Raw genomic sequence first — 22530 nt, forward strand, 5'->3', positions numbered from 1 at the left:
TCAAATAGGGCTGCACCGTACTGGTAAGGGAAAGCTGCTACTTTTTGTTTCATGTGTTTCCTCTTGTTTAAGTAGAAGGGGATGTAAGATTTTGTGCTTATTTTAACCACTTTTATTTTGGTAGGTGAGACCGACTCCCAAGGATAGTGGCTTTTGTTTGTTATGTTGGCTTTTAGCTCACTCTGAATTTAATTTATATGTTACCACTGATTTTTTTTGTCAATCACAACTTTTGCTATCACATCACATCACAAAATATTCATTCCTCAGAGAAAAACATGTTTTGCGTGGCTGCTTGAGACCTGTGAAGGAGGGCATTTCATGTTGCATTTGAGCAACCCCGGGCCTGGGTGTAACACATTTCCTTATGATGTATTGTACATACTAGAATGCAGCAATTGAGTAAAACAAGCAGTCAATGCCATGGCTGATCCACACATTCGAAAAAAGATAATTGTATAGAGTTAGATCTAAGTCATTTTAATGTAGGAGTGAATTATTTTTAAGGTAAATACGCTACCAGTCAAAAGTTTGGACATACCTCCTAATTCAATGGTTGTTATTTAATTATTTTGTACATTGTAGATTAATACTGAAGACATCAAGACTATAAAAGAACACATATGGAATTATGTTGTAAGCAAAACAAGTGTTAATCTTCCATATTAATCTACAATGTAGAAAATAATACAAATAAAGAAAAAAAGCATTGCATGAGAAGGTGTGTCCAAACTTTTGACTGATAGTGTACAAATAAATGAATTTTTGAAGGTTTCAGTCCATGTTTTTTTCCTTTTCCCTACATTTCTTTCAAGTTTAAAAAGATCCCCTTTATCACAATGCAAGTTAAAAAAAAAAAAGGCAAATGTTAGATAAAGGTCCAAGATCTGCATACAAATTTGATTAGCAGAAGTTTCTGTGCTCCATCAATCTTCTTATAACTGCAGACCAAACTATAGATTATAAACCTATAAGTATTATCTAACTCTGTATGAAATAGATTAAATAAACTATACTACAAACTGTTTCTTATGCACTAATGCACATTTTTGAACAGTTATGTAATAATGTAATATATAATACTACGCCCGCTGCAGGATGTATGTTTCTTTAGAAAAAAGCACCTTTGAATTTGATGTTGATAATGAATGGTGCATTGGCACTTTAACTTAAGTACATAAATAGAGCTTTAGCCTGTGTGCTTATGATATTTTATATGCTCATATTTATTTGCTGGTGTGTCGCCTAATAATTAAGCAATTTGATGACATTTAATCGGCATAGGGAATTTTCCATAGCTAAATGATATTTATAATGAAGTTTTATCCCAAAAAATTAATCAAATGGATTACCCAAATGCAATATGTTCAGAATGAGTCCAAATGCATGTCAACACTCCTACCGTCACCCTGGTGAATGTGGCAGCCTTCCCTTGGCAGTGTTTGCTCTGAGCAGGTGGCTAAGGCGGAAGGCCCACATTGTGTTTGCATTGGAAGCAATAGGGATGCTCTCCAGTGAATCCCCAGAACACAAGCTCACACACACTCACACACCCGCAAAAAAACATAAACCCTTTTCCATTTCCTTCAGAAGACTTGTTAAAAATTCTTTCAAATTCAATCAGTGAGAAAAGTGGGAAATTGAGTAGAGGCATAACGTGTCGTGAATTCATTACTCCATCACTGCTGAAGTAGCTCAAACGCTGTTACTCGAAGCACAGATTCTGGTAATTCATCTTCTCCTGTCATTGAGCATTTATTAGGATTTAGCAGAGATCTGAACTGCACATGAAGAAGACCAGAGAAGGAAATAATATTGTCAATTTCAATCACCTCTGCCCTGCATCCTGTACCCAGTGATGTGAATTTCAACCAAAAACAGGCTGTCAAAAATTATCACTTACAGCAAACACAAGTAAGATTGTCAGTACGATGGTCACAGACATTTATTGATGTAAGCTCCTCACGTTATAAGAAACATTTTATCGTATTCAGCAGAGAAGCTGAGACAGTGATGTTAGCAGGTGCTCCTTGTGTTTTTCAAAGCATAATGTGGCTCTCAGAGCCAGAAAAGCTCTTTACGTTTTGTAAATTTAAAGCTGCTGTCATACAATCATTCATATTTACAAATGTGTATCATAATGTGACACTGCTTGTGTGAATATTGTTATTGCAGCGGAAATGTAAATTCAAAGAGCCTTTTTGAATTTTGGCATGGCATTAAGTCAATAAGATTAAGACTCGTCAGCCGTGCGAGCAGCTCAGCGAGGAGGTGCTGTTCTTAGGCAGAGCAGTGCTTTGGGCTAAATGGTAACATCAGAATGCTGACATGCTCACAATGCTAATATGCTTGTATTTAGCAGTAGAATATTTACCATGTGCAACAGTTTTGTGTTTGAGGATGCTGTCACTTGCTAATTAACAGTAAATGCAAACCACAGCTGAAGCTAATTAGGGTATCATTTGTTCTGCAGGTATCTGGGTGTAAATGAATGCACTGGGCTTTAGAGTTAAATTTGTAATAGCATTTCCAGGTCAATTCAACCATTAGTTAGAATGGAAAAATAAAATCCATCCATTATCTATACATCGCTTAATCCTCATTAGGGTTGGGGGGTTCTTAGACTGCTGAGCTGTCCAGGGTGTCTCCTGTCTTAATCCTATCACAGGGCTCCACACAGGGAGAAACAATCATTCTCACAGTTCACACCTACGGACAATATAGAATCACCAATTAACCTCAGCATGTTTTTGGGCTGTCGGAGGAAGCAGGAGTACTCAGAGAAAACTCACGCATGCACACAGGAGAACATGCAAACTCCATGCAGAATGATCTCGGGAAGACCGGGACACAACCTGGGGAGCTTGTAGCTGCAAGGCGATGGTGCTAACCACCAAGCCACTGTGCAGCTCTTACACAAAATGATGAATGCCAAAATCACAGAGGCACTATTAAAGTCAATAAATCATCACCGTTAGCAGGTTTTATTCTATGGGACTGACTGTGTCACTAGTGTGGCTTAAAACCTGAAATGAGGATTAAAAGGGAAACCAAAACCTTCGATTTACAGAGCAATAATCATCCCTTTTTACACTTGATCCTTATCGAATAAAAATTTCAGACAGCTCAACTAAAGAGAAATTTCAGTTGCCTGCAGCATCACACTGAATCAATGCGAGAACCAAAGTAAAAGCTGAGCAACCGATAGATCTGATTTGGGGTAGAATGTCTTACGTTGTGTCTGTTTTGAATTATAAAATAAATAGCTGCTCAGAGATCGGCACCCTTTCTAATATTTTGAACAACAGCCGAGAAAAAGGGTCTTGGAGGTGAAAAACGACTATTTATTTCCGTTCTCTCGCCAGCCTGTTTACCACCAGGGGCAACTTGGACTTGCCAAAACCTCAGAGGGAATTTCAGGAGAGGAGATGAGACAGAGAACATCAGTAAGAATGTAGCAGTGGGATGTTGAGAAGCAGCGCTGAGGGAGTCTGCTCTAAAACACTCACCTCAACCCTCTTCAGAGCACCTGCAGACTCCCCTGTGGTTTAGGAAATCTGCTGTTGTTCATTGTACTTGAAGTGCCTCTTACATCAAACAGTAAGCCGTTTCCTCTTGATCAAGTTAAACTCAGAGTGGGTGCGCGGGACGGTTGAGGAAATTAATTGCAGATAATTATTAGAATCCCATTGCTTCAGTGTATTAGTTGGGGATGTATAGTGGTGCTCACTGTAATGCACTCTTTCAGAAGCCACCCATGGTTAGCAGTGTTAATTGGGTGGTCTGTATTTAAAGTATAAAGCGCATATTTATGCCTAATACATTTAATTAAAGGAATGGTTGTTGACATTTATTCAGTAGGTTGTTGCTAGAGGTACAGACCCGTACCCGTAGCCTGTGGACTACGGATACGGCACTTGCCATTTGCCACGTGTCACATGACTCCCGGAAGACGCTAGCGGTACGGACCCGTAGCATTGGTACTACAGGTAAGGACCCTAAACCTAACACTAACCCTAACCCTAACCTTAACCTTTGCTTACCTTTCAACAGTTTGCAGTGGTTAGCAGCTTCTTGACTCGCGAGACTCGCGTACGGGTCCGTATCTGTCGGGCAAATGGAAAGTGCCGTATCCGTAGCCTGTGGGCTACGGATATGGGTCCGTATCTGTAGACACTACCTATTCAGTATGTATCTATGGTTCTTGTGCTAGAGATCCGGGGTAATAATTACAAGAGTTTAATCTATTCATTTAGTATTCTTCAAAAAGGGGCAATACAGGTTATTCACAACGTTGGCTATCGGGATCACACTCATTCACTCTTCATACAGTCGAAATTATTAAAATTTACAGATACAGTGAAATTCCAAACTGCACAAATTGTGGACAAAACTACAAATAATGTTTTGCCACAAAATATAGAGAAACTGTTTAGGGATCGAGAAGGGGGATGTCAGTTCAGATGAAAATACAAAATAAACAAAATCTGTACAAACAGAAGGATATTCTGTATTTCATTTGCTGGGATAAGACTGGAACAGTTTGGATGAGAAGATAAAGCAATGTCCAAACACGCAACAGTTTAAAACAAAAGATAAAGATAAAGTTTTCACAGTGGGGGTGTGACAGTCAGTGGGTGTGGACAGGTTACTGTTATTAGTTATTTATTTAATGATCTTTTCCATATTTAGTCATGGTTATTATTATAGTTAAGTCTTATTTTTGTTGTGTTTTGCTATTGTTGGATTCTTTTTGTCTTTGTGCATTTGTATAAATGTTTATAGACACATTGGTGTATAATTATTAGAAATCATGTTCACTATTATTATTATTGTTATTACTGTTATTATTGTTTATAAATGATTGCTTGAAAAAGCAGGGAGAATAGATTTACAGTCAATGGTGTAAGGAGAAGGGGTTCAGTTAGATAAGCTTCAGCTTCTTGCCCCTTCTTTTTGAGCAAGTTATCCAATGTCTTTTGTTGTTCTTTTCTTTTTATGTTGAAATGTTCAAAACAAACTTTGAAAAAAGTATTAAAAAACAACATTAAAAAATGGTCACAACCGGTCACACAAGGCCGGTTTTCAGGCTACTCATTTCACTGCATTGCATTATAATTGTAATCACTGCACAAGTGCTGCACAAAACATGCCCATTATTCCATCCCTTTATTCCAATGGATTGCATTTGTTTTGTCTGTTTTCATGGTAATAATGCAGCGTTCTTTCTTGTCAGTACCGTCAGCATTGCAAAGCCCCCACATAATATGCTACAGGATGTGTTGACTTACAATTCAGTTGAAAATGTTATCGAACAACTAATAATTGTGTGCAGCAGATAATCACTGAGCTGAAAGCTTACCGCTCACACCTCAACTGATAATCACTCTGGTCTGTACTGTAAATGCACCTGAAGGCTGGACACAAGTAAACATGTTTAATCAAGAGCGTTACAGCAAGGTCCATGTTAGATAAGCTTATTTATTTCCAAACAAAAGCCATTAGAATACATGTCAGTGTGAAGGCGGTACATGTTGACCGGAACAGTGTTTCCAGGACAACAAATAGAGAATAAAGCAGTGCTAGATAAATCTGAGTGGTATGTGGCACAGACAAAAATAAATACATTTATATATATTTGTAAACACGTTTCTTTTTTTACTGTATTCTATTACTTTATGCTAAAATAACGTTTCCTCATAAACAGTGATGGGTTTATCACATCAGTGCTGATATTGGACCTCAATACTTCATTTAAGCAGACATATTCTAACTAAATGTGTCTCGACATCAAACATGAGAAACTGGCCACCATTCAAGGTAGTATCGAATGCTCGGTCAGTTTTTTTAGTCCCGCTTGTATATTATTGATCAGATTTTTTCTGAATCAATAAACTTTGCAGCCATACAATGCAAGTTCTGCCTTCTGAATGTTGGGGTGAAGACTATTTCAAACCTGCAGTGAGATTTAATTTATTAATAATGTAAAAAAAAAAAAAAAATTCCACAAGCTACAGCACAGCATAAAAGTGTATCTGTTCAGAGTGCTGTTATTCAAATGAAACAGCTTAAAAAGCAAACAGCAGCCTTTAGGGATGTGCTCACAGCTCAGGCATATGTTCAGTTAGTGGTAAGTAGTTTGAGGAAGACATCATTTGCCTTTTACAAGCCAGAAAGGTCAGATATTACTGCCACAGAGGATCACTGCCTGGTCTTGTAGTGCAGATAGAACTTGATTAGGAAATTTAAGCACCTGTGTTACTCAGCAGGAGCATGGCGATGTAGCTCAGCCTCCTCAAGAGTATAATGCAGCGAGCCCTCTATCTTTAATAAAACAATCCTGCTGAATGTTTTATGTGCCTGCTCCAGATGTGAGCTCCCAAAATCATCAGCACATTTCACACCAGCAACACCGGCACTGAAAAGAAAGGTATGATTGTGCCAAAACAGAAACGATCCCCACACAGCTGTATCCCTCTTGTCTGCGTCGCTTTCCCGAATCGAATGGGACTGAATCCAAGTGAATTCAATTTGGGAAGATTTACAGGCTATTTACTTTTTAGGTTAGTTTTTCCTTTTAATATCATCACTATTAATCAATGCCGCATTGTGGTAATCCAGAGGGCCTCAAACACAACCTTGCAGCTGACAGAAGCCTCTCAGGGGATTCTGTGATAATGCAGAGTAATAAGTACTAAGAGCTCACTAATCACTTGGCCACATGATAAGACTATTAATCTTGCCGCCCATGCAGCTCAGCTCCAATGGACCACTGCCTTTTGCCAGAGAAGGAAATATTAAAAAGCTCTAACACGGCACCAAAGCCATAAAGCATCCCCGCGCCGATCCATAGATGTCAGGAACCCTGTCCGTTCATTTCCAGTAGCCTGGACAACATCCTCCTAAACGACGACGGATATGATTCATGACACAATCTCCATTAAATTGGTCGCATGCTGATACCTCAGACTGTGTTGCTGTCATGACAAATCATCAGATTTTTTTTTTTACAGTGCTAATCAACATATCTCATTTGACCAGGTGATCAGGTGAATCCCTGAGGGTTTGGAAGGCAGCAGGACGTGATGCAGCCAGCTGATTGCAACATGAGCTGAGTGTAATACATGATAATTCTGTGTAGGCAGACCAGATACTGCGAGAGCACTGACTGTGAGGAACCTTTTCTGCATGACAACACAAGCCAAATACATAAGTCTCTACTAAAGAGCAACAAAAGGGATTTTCATCAAGCATATTGTCCACTGTTGCATTTCGATATGTAGCTGTGCCGCATCTCCTCCATACAACATTTTCATGTTACATTAAAAAAAGATCACGGGAAAGCAAATGTACTGGTAATAATCACCCTCCCTGAATGTAGTTTTGAACATTACTGTAAAAGCAGCGTTTAGATAACCTGAAATATATGTTATTAGAATGCATAAAGAAAAACGTCCTTGGCACATCCTCCGGCTTTAATCAGCGTATTAGATAAAAGATGTACAGAAGTACATTTGCAACCTCATTTAACCAAAGCGGATGAAGGTTTACTCCCTTTTTTCTTCATCTCTATCTTTTAATTGAACATGAGCTGCTTTAAATGAAGCACATTTCAATGCAAGCGTTCTAATTTTCACTACAGAGCTGCAATACACTACCGGTCAAAAGTTTTAGAACACCCAGATTTTTCCAGTTTTTTATTGGAAATTATGCATGTTAATGTCTCACTGTACTCTGAAGTTAAAGCATAGGACAAATAAACAAATAAAGTTAAAAAAAAAAAAAATCAGAAATCAAAATGGATTCTAAACTTTTGACTCCTCAAAGTAGCCACCTTTGGCAGATTTAACAGCTGAACAAACTCATGGCATTCTTTCCACAATGGAAATCAAATATTCTTCAGAAAATTCTTCCCAACTGTATTGCAGAAGTTCCCATAAATGTGTGGTTCTTGTAGGTTGCTTTGCTTTCACACTTCTGTCCAGTTCATCCCAAACCAGCTCCATGGGGTTTAAGTCTGGAGTCTGCTCTGGCTACCCCATATTTTCAAGTTTACCATCTTGTCCTTTTTTACTAAGGTAGGTCTTGCATAGCTTGGATTTATGTTTTGGATCATTATCTTGCTGTAGATTGAACCCCTGACCAACTACTAACATACCAGAGGGTACTGCATGGTGCTGCAGAATGCTGTGGTAGCTGTTTTGGCTCAGGGTGACTCTCACTCTGTTCAAGTCACCAACCCTGGATCCAGCAAAACAGCCCCAGATAATCACACTTCCTCCTCCATGTTTGACACTTGATGTCACACTGAGGAACCATCCTTTCTCCTACTTGACAGCGTGCAAAAGTCCTCTGAGATGAACCAAAGATTTCACATTTGGATTCATCAGTCCACTCTTCAGTACTCCATTGGTGGTGTTTCATGGCCCAGATAAGCCTCTTTTTCTTATTCTGACATCTTAGCAATGGCTTTCTTGCTGCAACTCCACCTGTCAAGCCTGCAACTCCAAGTCTTCTCTTCAGAGTTGAAACTGAGACTTCTTACTACGACGGCTATTAAGCTGTGCTTGAAGCTGTTGTTCTGAGAGCCACCTATCACCAAGCTGTTGATTCTCAGAAACTTGTCTTCTGATTCTGTTATGGCTTTGGGTCTTCCAGACCTCTTCCTGTCAGTTTCCTCCAGTTTCTGAGCCTTTTGATGGTGAAGAAAACTGTACTCACTGATACCTTGACTTTCTTCACAATTTCTCTGTAGGAAAGACCTACATTTTTAAATGTTCTGTTGGTCCGTCTCTCTTCTATTGCTAATTTGCTTTTCCTCACCATTTTTAAAACAACACACGACTTTCTGCAGTACAGTAATGTTCAAATAGTGCTCTGCAGGGTATGGTGCCACGATGTGTTCCAACACTACTTTTTGCAGACAGAGGGGGTTGTAAGTAATCCAGCAAAGTTGCGACACCTGTAGGATTTGGTAACATCAACTTTCAAGGCTTGACCAACCTCCATTGCTGCAGAACAGCTTAAAGTTGTTTATCCATTTCTTTTTCCCTGAAGAAGTCCTTTTTGTTTAATTCTGAAATGTACAATATTTTTCAGTTTTGGATGGTCTTACCTTTTGTCTAACCTCTGGCAGTTTACCACTTACCTTTGTACCATTTCAAGCTATGCATTGGACTGGAACTATCTGAATTTCAATTAAAAAACTGGAAAAATTGAGGCATTCTAAAATTTTTTGACAGATAGTGTACATGTCAGGTAAGAAGTTTATGGTGGCTTTGGAGTTGAAATTCGCATTTCACATTTTCTGTATATCTAGGTTTTTCTCTTATTACTACTCTTGCTTTGTGGTACCAATTAGAAATATGTAATTTTAAATAACATTTACCCTTCTCATATTACAGAATGATGCTGAACTTTGATATTTGTCCTTCATGTAGACTATTTCTTCCAAAATCATTTTATAAACCTCACAATGAGAGTGATTCCAGTGAAATTTCAGTAGATAATAATTGCATTCAGCATCCAATATTAGCTATATTGGAGAACCTTTCGGCAGCCGTGGGCATTAATAGCTATTATGGCTCTGCTAATTGGATTGAAAGTTGACATTTCACAAAATACACTTCTAAATTGTACAGAACCTACAGACAAAGACAAAATGTTTCTGATTTACAAAGGCATTGTGTGGCCTGTGGTTAAGGACACAACACTGTGACTGGGAGGTATACTAATCTTAATATGTAAACACATTTACATATTGATATGTGGCCTTTATTTACACGCAGCCAGCCTTTCAAAGGACAACCATGGAGATTATTTGATGCGACTGCTGGGAGATTTGTCATGCATATAATGGAGGCTGAGTGGAAACTGGGCATTAGTAAACACAGTGTAAAGAGCCTCTTCATCCTGCAGCGGCGACTCACCTATATATCTTGTATCTGGTGGAGAAGCCTTGCCGGTTCTTCTCCACAAAGTCAATGTACTCCGGGGAGTGATGGAAGGGCCCCTTATCAGACAGGAGCCAGTCCAGAGGTCCCCCGGGTTTGTCATTGGGGAGGCTGGCTGTCGCCGCTGTTGCCGTTACACCGGACCGCAAACACACCCAGCAGTGAAGGCTGAGGCTGATGACGCCCCATAGAGCCATCAGAGATGGAGGGAGGTGAGGAGGGATGAGGGTGGTGGTGGTGGCGGTGGGAGGGGGGCGTTCAGCAGCCAGAGACACTCGTCATTAACTGGCTCCTCCACTGGGATGACCGGGGGACCTGCATCACCTCAACGCCCCCCGAACACCTGAAGAAAAAACACAGACGAGCAGAGCAAAGAATATAAACAAACACCCACATCCTACACGGAAGACAGTCAACAACGAACACAGAGACGAGCGAGCAAAGACAGCTCTGTGTGGCAGCAAGATGTAGCCGCTTGAATGTTCAGTTGTTGAAATGTGTTTCATTACACAGACATTCTGTCGCAAGAATTGACTGCTCGAGTAATTCATCGAGGAAAAATGCCAAGCGAGGACTAATTTCAGCTTGTGAGGTTTTGCTGCTTTTCTCTGCATTTGCATATTTGTCAGCTACTTTTTGTAGGTTCTGGATCGTCGTTTGAACAAAACAAGAAGAAAGGGACTTGAAGATGACACTATATCAACAAAAAAAAGTGTTCTTTTTACAAGATCTTTAAAAATCTAAATAAATTACACAATGTGCTTTAGTGAGGAATTGTGATGGACACATAGGCACAGCTTCTCATTCAGTGTTTTCTGTTTGAGTATTTTATACATTGTAGATTAACCCTGAAGACATCACAACTAGAAAAGCATACATATGGAATTATGTTGTAAACAGAAAAGTTAAAAAAAAAAAAAAACTTCAGTATTAATCTACAATGTAGAAACTAACACAAATAAATACAAAGAATTGAATGAGAAGGTGTGTCCAAACTTTTGACTGGAAGTGTATTTTTGTTGTTTTATGTATTTTATAGACATTTAAATTAATAGATGATGCAAACGTAAAGGTGAATGAAAGGCTGATCGATTGTATAGGAAAATATAATAATCAGTTGCACTCCTACTCTACATTAACTTGTCTAGGATAGTGAAAAGAAACATTAAATCTAAAAAAAGGAGAGAGAAATTAATAAATTAATCACAGAATTTTTAAGTAAAAGGCACTGCAACGTGTAGTGAATCCATCTTCCTTTAGAGAGAGAGAACCAAATGGCTCTATTTTTTTTTCTTCAAGCATTTCACTATTGTTATGATTCATCGCATTCATTGCTTCCAGTGAATTGGGATTTTCATACAAAAGACAAGAACTTAATACGGGTAGAAAGGGGGGGAAGAAAAGTTTTGCAGACATGATTAGCGAAGTTCTAAATTTCTGTTGCGGCCTCGCTTTGTGATTCACTGAGATATTCTGATACAAAAGTTTGGCACGGTGGATATGCTTGTGAACTGGGGGGGGAGTTCTGATTCTAATTGTGAATGCATCCCTTTAACTTGGCAGATAATTGCTGTGCTGCTGTTATCAAAATTATACTCATCATACTTAAACACTTTACCGTAACACTGCAACAGATCTATTAAGAGTTATACGTTTGTGAAAATCAAGAACACACACACACACACACACACACACACACACACACACACACACACACACACACACACACACACACACACACACACACACACACACACACACACACACACACACACACTGTTTTGTTGCTAAAATGAAAAGTCTTGGTTGCTGTGATTTATCCAGAGCTCACATTAGTCTCTATCACCATTTCAAACCCTGTCAATCATCTGTCCCACAGTGACACACTCTTGTTGAGTGTTGTATGTGTGTGTCTGTGTGTGTGTCTGTGTGTCTGTGTGTCTGTGTGTGTGTCGGGGTGTAGGGGGGAGGTGGGGTTGAGTCCCATTACAGTATTCTGATGACAATCTGTCAAGTTAACTCAGCCATATGACCGTGTGTGGGTGTGCGGGTTTGAAAAATCACTACTCTCAGACAACACAGCTGACAGCGAGGGGAGAACGCACAACAGCTGGAGGTGGATGGAGGGAGCCAAAGAACAGGTTTAAAACGCTGTATCGAATACCATCACATGCTCGGAAAAAAAGATAGACACGGGGGTTAATTATTGAAAGTTACGCATGCAGGAGGACTTTAATTTAGTAGTTTTAATGAGATGAGACGAGCTGGCAATTTGGAAATTGATTTCAATTCGACTTCGCTGTCGTTATTCCCCAGACTTGGCCTTTCAGGCTCCAGTGTGTGTGTATGGAGACTGTCTTTGCGTGTTACTGCGCAATTAATTGAATTTTAATATGTTTTAACACTTGTATGTGCAGTTTTTTAATGTGTACTTTTAATATAAGTCATCTACTTTTTGCGAAGACATAAGTTCTGCTCCTAAGTCCAAGTCCCGAAAGCAAGTCCATTAAAGAGTCCACGATCAGAGCAGGTCTCCAGTCGTGTCTAAAACCCTTAAAGGAAAATCCAAGTTAGGTTACAACTCTTACAACAAGCTGTTCAGGAATTTCATAGATTTTCTTTTTTCTTTCGCAACCTCGAGAAGTTTAGAGTGCATTGCCAAAATGTACGGAATAAGTCCCCAGTTTGACTTGAGAATGAATTGCTGTGCTTTCAAGTCTTGTGTGAAATCTTGTCTTCAGGGAATCAAGTTGAAAGTCAAAATTCCGAATCGGGTCTCAAATCCTACAATTGGGAGTCAACCTTAACATGAATAAAACCTGGTAGGAATAGACAACCCACTCCACGACTCCAACCAACATAGTTTCTTTTCTCTTAATGAGCGAACGGAGCACATACTGAACATCAAATTCTGTGATTAGTTTCACCCTCTGAAATCCCTCTTTCAGGGGACCGAAGCAGACATGGTCAAGCATCAAAAACGTGTCCTGTTAATTTATGCTGCAATCTGTAGATGTGGAGAAAAGGGACTCTGCAGAAGCAGCTGATGGAGACAGAGCTTAATGCGAGGGAGGTGAACTTTGTCCAGCTGTGGCTCTGCACTGAAACCTGATGAGGTGGATTAGAAATAATAATTCTCACTCTTTAGGTGCCACTGCTTTACCATTTGCGAGACGTGCTAACTGGGAACAATGGACAGAAAAGAAGGCCAGAAAAACTCACCCAGATCAAAGTCTCCACTCTCAAATCTACAGTTTCATATTCATACATGATGCTTGATCTCATGTACATGAAGTAAAACGTAATCAGAAATGTGACTCAATACTGAGCAGTGTTGTTATAAATAAAGTACAGGCAGAGATAACATTAGCCAGCATTGTCATGGAGCAAATTCTACCCTATTCTCTTTTAACTCCTATTGTTGTTGATGCAGTTAAACTGTGAGCGAGTCCTTTAGCACTTTCTGCTCTCATCCCAGCACTGCTGAATAGTTTATTTGCACCAAGGCAGAGAAACCTCTGTCTTCCCAGCACTTCTGTTATCTCTGCCGTGCTTTTTGTTTGAGTTTGAGCTTTTCACTTTTCTTTCTCCATCCCTATTCCTTCAGCAGGAAAAAAGGGCCACACAGTGAGCGCAGTCACCCTTTGTCACAATCTGACTTATCTTATAGCACCATGTTTGAGAATAAGTCGCTGTATGATAATGTATGACAATGAGTCTCTGCTGCCGTAAAAAAAAAAACTGGCGCAGGAACAAACTACAAGCACAGCTTTGTTAGCTGAATCAAAACCCACTGCTGGCTTCCGCTTTGACTAAGCGTTATAGGTGAAATACAGCCTTGCTTTACATGGTGCATGCTGTGTATATAGTGACCTTGCTCAGAGGGGAGTGTGTGGCATGTTAATATCAAAATAGAGTGCAGAGGTCATATTAAAAGACTCTTTAATCCTATCATCCAACAGGCAGCTGTCCAAAGCGCTGATGCAGGAGAACACCAGCCTCTCCCTGGTCTCTGTGCCTCACTTTCTCTGTTCTTCTGTCTATCAGACTCCTTTGTCTCTTCCTTTTGTCTCTTCTGCAAACAACCCACTCTTTACCTCCTCTGCATTTTCAAATACCTCCAAAACCCAGTTTGGAGTCTCAATATTTTACACACTTGCTGTTGCAGCCCTGTCTGCAAACGTATTGTTTTCAGACAGGTTTGCGCAGGCCTCGTAATCACATTATCACCCAAACAAAGCCGTCCGCTAAGCCTTTGTCATCAGCCGCCTGGATGATATCAGATATATGTTGCTTTTTGTCTTTTTTTTTAATTCACAGGAACATTATGTCATCATTTTCAACCTTATGTAAACACATCTTTTCATCAGACAGTGTTAAAAATGCTGCTCCTTAAGGCAGGAAAGCTTCCACATAATCTAGAAACGACAAATAAGATGTTCTGTCATACAGCAGGAGAGAATTTTCATTTGGAGCAGTAGGCAAGCGCCAGGGCTCCAGTAGATCCACTCAAATATGATTTCGCACAACGTAGGCCAGCAATAGCCGTGGGCTGTTTGGAACCTCTGTATAAAATGAATGCTCTGTTTGTTCCCGTGACTTCCTCTCAATGGAATTGTGATAAGAGTGCAAATGATGGGGGGAATAGATTTTCCCACACATGAATATAATGAAGATTTGCCTTCCCTGAATAGGCAAACGCCGAGGCGAAAATAAGAAAAAAGGCAAGACCTGGCATCCTATAGCAAACGCAACCCTTTACCAATTATTCCCCAGTTATTTATGTTTATTTAGGCAATCAAGTGACTGACGTTTCAGTATTTTGTCATAATCTTTCCACACATTATAAACACATTGCTAGACTTTTTCTCTAAGCACAGAGGTAATTAGAATTTTGAGGGAAAAAACAGTATTTGCTGCTATAACCATTTTGTTTCCATCCTTGAAAACATCTGTTATGAGGCCCTCAAGGTTTAGAACGGCTCTCCAGTGGAATTGGCAGTCAGCATGTGTCCCCATGCACAATCACTTCAGCCTTGTCATATGACACGCAATGGTTTTTCATATGTTTAAAAAATGTGCCACACATTTGCACAAGAGACGTAATGTTCCTTTGAGTAGCAAAAAAGCAAAGAGATTGCAATTTATCTTTGAAATGACACCTATGACAAGGTCCTGTTTATTTCTGCAGGGAAGAAATATCCATTTGGAAGTCAGTTTTGTTCTGCCAGTTCAATAGAGAGAGGAGGGTGTTAAACAAATGGCCATTCGAGTGAAGTACAGCCAACAGTGGATCAAATCTACAACATTTTTACGCCCACTGCCCATCATAATGACAGGCTATATTCAGTAAGCGCCACTGAATATCAAATATTTCCTCTACAAAAATACTTAACAAGTCATCTGTGATGACTCCCATCATATGCAAGGTTTAATGTTCTGTCATTACTTGACCTGAAAGCTCAGTGGAGCAACAGCACAGCTAAGTGTGATAGGATACCTGCAGTCTATTTTTTTCTTTTGCTTTTCACTTTATGACTAAAACATGCAGTTTTATATACAGCTTTGAGATCTTTTTAAAATAAATTCCTCCAGATACTGAGAGGAAACCATCCTCTACAACCACAGACAAGATATTTCTACCTGGTATGCCTTGATAAGCTGTTGGATGCCAGTACATAAGTCCAAAGAGTGAGCGCAATTTATTTCGATCAGATCCTCACGCTGTGAAAACACCTGGATTTGTTGGGTTCTGAGTGCAGCGGCTTCTAATAACAAATTGTTATTTTTCCTTTCTCCCACACTTTCAGTGTTAAAACATGCAGGTAGGCTTATTGTGATTCTGCAAAGCACAGATTACATTGAATGGCAATGCGTTCTGGATTTCAATATGAATGTTTTTAACAGTACTTTGTTCTATCTTATCTCTGGGTGGCAGCTACATGTTGGTGAAGGCTGGGATATATTGTGAGAATATTACACATAAGCTACATTGGGCACCTAAAAGTAATAAGATTAAGGAAATAATGTGGTTACTTGAAGGAAACAAAGGTTTACATCTGTAGTCTCTGGATTGCTGATATCTTAAACACCCATCTACTACCTTAAACTCCTTGACTTTGCTGCATTAAAGCTTCACCATTTCTTCCATTAACAATAAACAATTGCACTGACTCTACGGAATATATAGCAGATTTATCCGGTATTAATAGGATCTGAGGATTTATCTAATATATCTAAATGGCAAATATTTAATCTGCTCTGGCTCCTTTTTTAGTATCTGAATGGCAGTTTTGACTTTAAGGCTCTAAGCCTTTGTTACTTAAAATTGTTGCAAGCCAAACATAAATAGACCCACTTCGTCATTTGAATGATTCAGCTTCAATCCCTGCTATCAAACCCTAACCCCAGGGCTCATGTAGATGAGATGACTTTCATCAGAAATTCTATTTATACTTCTGTGGATGCCTATTAAGCATCTCATGTCAACTACAAGCAAGACCAACTCGACACAGCACCTCACCTCTTAAGAAAGGCTGTAGTTCTCAGAGGATGACTTTGGACTGAAAAACAGACGTCTGTGCTGGAAGAGCACCAGTCAAGCAAACTTGAAAGCATGCCCATAACTTAGTCATATCTCAAGATGTTACTTCCTTAAGGCATGATGGTAAAAAAGTCAATTGAATGATGAAACAGTGAATCAAAAGGTATTTTCATTACGAGCACCACTGGTGGTTACATTTAGCTGTGTGATGTGCACAGTGTCCTCCAGCTATTTGGAACATTTGTGAGAAAATGACAGCTCTTTTTGTTTTTTTGTTTTTTGGGGGGAATTTTTTTTAACCTATTTTTCTTCTGAATTGCGAATAGGGAGGCTTTCAGATAACAGAAAGCTGTTTTTTTTTTTTGGGGGGGGGGTGTTTGGGTTTTTTGTAGGATTGCATCCTCAAATGATAAAAAAATTTGAAAATGTTTGCAAATTTTCACTCAATAAAGCCATAATTTGAGAGGGGCCATGATTGCTGGTATTCTTGACACTTAGCTTGTTTTGAGAGTGGCTGATTGATTCACAGACTTCTTGAGCTAAAAATTGCCACTTTGACTTAATATTTCAATTGATTTTGCAAAAGAGAGCATCCCAAACAGATTCTTTATTGGGCTTTTCCTAATGATGAATAGATTTATCCGTCTCCACAAGATTTTTGGAGCACGTCTTTCAGGCTGCACTGCAGCACTTCCAGTAACTTTGTGTAACAGCCAAAATTACATGTTTCTCCAGAGATATGAGCCTGGCTACTGGCTGCAGTGTTGGATCTTGACTCTCACCCTGTCTTTTGAAGGATACAGTAAGCTTGATGAGATGTGGGAACTCCCAAGCCTAATCTTTCTTGAGAATTTTAGCAGCCGTTTTCATTGGAGACCAGGACAAAATGGATCATTCAATCCCTAAACATCTGCTCGCTTATTGTACGATGCCAGAGCTGTAATGGTCACCTGAATGAGGCATATGTGTGTGTAAATGTATGTATGTGTGTCTGGCGTCGTCTCACAAAATGTGTCCATGTCCATGACTGGAACACTCACCACTGCAGATCCTCTTTGTTGGAACAACAACTATGCAAATTGAAATGAGTCTCATTTTGTGATATCTCACACTTTCAACACATGTGAAGGAAAACAATGGTAGAAAGGGAGATGGAAGGGAGGCTCACGCTTTGGAGCGTGGGGGGGGGGGTTGATTAAAACATTTCATTAGAATTTCTTCAACAGGATCCACTTTGTAACTTGTCTGCAAGCCAACCCTAAAACCATCCTCAAAGTAGGAAAACAGGAACTGATAAACTTTACATCTTCCCCTCCATGCTGACTAATGAGGTTTTTGGCCCTAATTAACCCAGTTATCTTCCCTCCTACAACTGTCAACAATACCTCTCATACCAGCGCCAGGGGTAAAACACAGCCTTTGTGAAATTATAATATGACTGCCAGTTGCACTCATCCGGCTGTCTTATGAACAAATACAAAAGATGAGCTCCCATGGTGTCCTCACGAAGACATCAAAGACAAAAGATGTCATTCTGAAAGCGCTTACATGAACAACGATAAACACACACATTTACAGATCTACAAACATGCGTTTATAAGTCCTAGACATGAAGACTCAAAGCAATAATACAAGAGCAGCAGTGCCAGGCTGCTGTGGGGAAGGTCAAATCATAGCTTATATACAGTGAAGGTGTGTATTTTAGCGCATACTGTTGTGTAGGTGTTGTTCTATCGACTCCTAAATTTACTTTTGAGCCTTCTGGGATGTAGTGAATCTAATTTAGTGATGGAATGTTCCCAAACAGAAACTTTCCTGCAACCAACCTAAGAAATATTTCTTCAAAATAAGGCACGGTGCTCTTCGCCTCCAAATTGAGATTTAATAAGTGGACGCAGCAAACCCATTTCATGCCTGCTTTTATTTATTTATTTTTAATAATTCCTTTAATCACTGTAAATTCAGACTTAAACTTTGATGCTGTGCATTTTAGCTGCAATATGCTTTATCTCTTATAATCCCCTTGTTATGTAAATACATTTTGGTGGAGTCTTAAGGAAGGAAGCTTATTTACATGAGCTGCTGCTATAATCATGTAGACCAGTGTAGACAGCATTATAGTTATTTTGTAGCTTCCTTTGCGCTTGTGTTTGTTGAACAGACTTTACTAATCTTTTTTTTGTAACATTTTACTATACCTTTTTTTCCCCTGTGGACATGTTAAAACTCATTATGTGACAAAGTACTGCAGTGGTCATCCGTATGTCCCCCAAATGGGTTTTCCTGTTTGTTGGACATCACAGCAAAAAAAGGAAAATATGCATTACTGTTACTATATCCCCAATGTATCAAGGATTACATTTCATTTAATTAGTTTAGAAACAAAATGCTGTACTTTGAATCACTTAGAACCCATATAGGAATAACTCCATGTTAGGTCTTCTACAGACAAACAGATGTAAAACAGAAATCCAGACAGACTTATTAGGGATGAGGGGCACCACTGAGAAAAAGCACTATTGCCAGTAATTACAGCTATAGAGCATATGAAAATCCATTGTTCTTAACCATGCAGTCTTTGAGAGGCAGAACAGAAGTAATACAGGTGAATTCTTGAAACATTAGTCTTTAGTTTCAAATCATGTTAAATAGCAGTTCCCATAAAATTAGTGAAATCATATTATCTTTGGGGTCAGTTTGATTCAATTCAGTGTTTAAAGGGGAACTTCGGTTTTTTTCAACCTGTTTCGATCTGTTTCCATATGTAATTTCACACATGTGAGTGATGGAGAAATGAATTGTCGACATAGCTCCAGTATTTAGCCGGGCAGGCAGCTTAGCAGCTCAGCTAGCAGCTCGGCTAGTGAAAAGTATGGGGCAGCTGGCCCCCCGCGTCAAAGTCCACCCTAACGTGCTTTTGCCCCACACTGACCGGCTCAGATAGTCTCAATGAGTGTCCCACAACATACTAGAGATGAGAAGTGAACGAAAACCTCCACATTACCTGGCGATGGGTCTTTGTTGTGGTCTGTATCCAAATCTCGTTTTGAAATCACGCGAGAGCTCGCGCCAAAACCAGTGTTTTAGCGCGAGCTAAAACGCAGGGGGGCCAGCTGCCCCATACTTTTCGCGAGCCGAGCTGCTAGCTGAGCTGCTAAGCTGCCTGCCTGGCTAAATACTGGAGCTATGTCGAAAATTCATTTCTCCATCACTCACATGTATGAAATGACATATGAAAACAGACCCCAGGTTGAAAAAAACCGAAGTTCCCCTTTAACGTCCCTAAATAAATGACTGACATCTTTTTTTTCTTCGTATTTCATGACTTTTCCTAATTTAATAGGTAAATATGACATGAAAGTGGTGAAATGCTTTCAATGTCCTGTACACATGATGTACACATCAGCGTTCTTAGGGTCAATTTGACTCCAGACCTTCAGCTGTAGAAGACATATAAGAAATATCAACATTTTACACAATTTAGTTTTGGTTGTTTTGGATGATACTGAGCTCACCATAACATGCAATTTTATAAAACGTCAAAAAACTGTAGGGTCCTAAACATTTTGAAATTGTGTTCGTTTTTCCTGGGGTCAAGTTGACCCCAAACATAACACATGTAACTATTCTTGATAACAGAAATAGTTTTAATTCTAATGTTAGAGATAGCAAAAAAATATGTACTTTGAAAAAATATAAAGCCATTAAAACACCAAAAACATGTCTCTTTCAAATTTTAGGTTAGTCAGTGAGATTTTACTGTGATCTGCAGATGTCATCGTCACATATCAAGTATTCTGGATGTGCAAGGGGAGTGGGTGGGGAGTTGTTTTATTGAAAGGTCTACTTAGTAGTCAACAGAAAGGCATAAATTACCTGACAGATATATCTGGGGAGCAATTTTAATTCTAATAATTTCCGAGAGGTTTAAATTGCTGGAGTCAAATTGACCCCAAGGATAAAAGATGTTAGTTAATGTGAAGGTAATAGGAGGGTTAAGTATCAAACTGATAAAGAATGTGAAGCACGGTTTTACTGTTAAAGAGAGACTGGGGTGTCCAGATGCCCAAACAGGACATCAGAGTTAAGAATAACTGAAGAATTGTATTGTGAACTAAAGATCTGTTTGCTCAGCATGCTTGCTACTGTTAAGCAGAATTTCTAGCAGTCAAAACTGAACAAATATTCATTATATTCTCTATAATGAGACGAAGGCGGCTGATCAACTGTGGAGTCAGAGAGCAGATAAACCAATAAACCAGCCAGTGGTATTGCCATACATGCACTGTGGGGTTTTGCAATGACACAGTGTGTGGCTCCGTTTAAAGACCATCCTCAAGAATCTATATTTTTGTAATATCTAGTTCAATCTCTCTACGACTACTGAGAAAATATGAAAATTAAAATGAACTCGACTGCAGGCACCTTCCTGGCCAACATGGAAACAAATCAGTCCAACAAAGCAGGATAGAAATTTGTCTCGAAAAAGCAATAAAGTGAGAAGAAAAACAGCAACCCTTTGTTTAACACAGTGACAATTCATTATGAAAGATGGATAGCAATGAGCCCAGTAACCTCAAACACTAACTTCAACGTCTCACATCATTATGTAAAGAAAGTTGCTTCTCAAGTGTTAAAGCCCCTTCAAATTATTTCAAAGCAAACCTGGAGTTTTGAGTGTCGGCTATCAATTTAATTATGTTAGTACAGACAGAAAGCTTTTGTGTGGGTGTTTGTCAGTATACAGTGTGTGTGTGTGTGTGTGTGTGTGTGTGTGTGTGTGTGTGTGTGTGTGTGTGTGTGTGTGTGTGTGTGTGTGTGTGTGTGTGTGTGTGTGTGTGCTGTCCTTGGTGGCAATATGAAATTAATTGTTTCTGTGGATTCAATCGCTTATTCTGCCAGCAGTCTGTGTGTGTGTTTGTAGGTTTTAGAGAGTTCAAAGTAAGCGTGCGAGTTTTAATCTACCGCCATATTGTAAATCATTTTAAACTATTGTGCATAAAAGCTAAAGTTGAAAGCAAACAGGGGAAAAGTCACCGTAATGATTGCTACTCAGACTGTAAACTTCTCCCTTGCACGCTTTTATGCGGCTGCATATCACTGAGTGGCCGCGGACATACGGAGAAGGAAGCTCCTATAAATCACAGTAAAACATAAATAGATCTCTTCTGCCGGTGGCCTTGTACAAACAGGGGCAAAGGTTGCTCTTAAATTAAAGGGACACATTCCTTTCCCGCTGTTCTGTCTGTGTTTTTGTCTGTTTGCTACTCTGAATAGCAGTAAATGGAATAATTTAGATGCTGTAGTTCATACTTGTTTTGCTTCACAGGCAAGGTGATGGATGAAATCACAAGCTCACAATTTCTTCTTGACTTAAATGTGTTCAGTCTTAGTCAGTGCAGTGTTCTGTCTATCCCTGATGTCTGTCCATTTTAATTAGAAAAAAAAGCCTTCACTTGATTTGCAAAGCAGAATGTGAAACTGAGCACACTGCTGTTAGTGACTGACTGAAAATTTGCTGTAAGAGCAGTCTTGTGTCTGTCCGTTGTGTGCTTCCACAGAATATGCTCAGACTCAACATTCAATTACCAGTTGCCTCAGAGAGAGATTTTGGCTTAATGCCCCAGTCGGTCTTAATCTGAAAGATTCTATTTTAACGCCCAAGTCAGTCTCAAATCCCTCAATGAGACATTTTTTTCCCTCTTTTATTATGATTCTCTCCTCTTTTGCTTTGCTCTCATCTTTCCCGCTTTTGCCCTCTTTCCCTACAGAGGCTCTTCTCCATCATTTTAGATTGAAGTAAAACTCGTTTGTTAGCTCGTTATCATAAAATAATGGGCTGTGGATATGGAACAGATCTCGGCAAAACTTGACCCCGAAATAGCACCTAAACCTGCACAGCCAGTCTTTCTCTCCCTTTTATACTTCTCCTTTCTTCGTTTCTTCCCTCCGTTCTTTCCCTTATCTTCAGACATCATTTTTACTTCTCAAGTCCATCTCCCCACTTCCAAGCAAATATCAATTACGATCTTA

At 39.4% G+C, this 22530-nt stretch overlaps 1 protein-coding gene across 1 annotated transcript in view; it reads right to left on the bottom strand.

Annotated features, from left to right (window-relative positions):
• The window catches only part of LOC110957609 (BMP/retinoic acid-inducible neural-specific protein 3-like), a 67109-nt gene that overhangs the window by 42033 nt on the left and 2546 nt on the right, over positions 1 to 22530 (bottom strand). Inside the window, 1 exon segment of the mRNA XM_022203718.2 lies at positions 9930 to 10296. Within this exon segment, the coding sequence (XP_022059410.2) occupies positions 9930 to 10150 (221 nt within the window). The 5' untranslated portion in view covers positions 10151 to 10296.

This window comes from Acanthochromis polyacanthus, chromosome 4 (genome assembly GCF_021347895.1).
Source record: "Acanthochromis polyacanthus isolate Apoly-LR-REF ecotype Palm Island chromosome 4, KAUST_Apoly_ChrSc, whole genome shotgun sequence".
Taxonomy (NCBI): domain Eukaryota; kingdom Metazoa; phylum Chordata; class Actinopteri; family Pomacentridae; genus Acanthochromis; species Acanthochromis polyacanthus.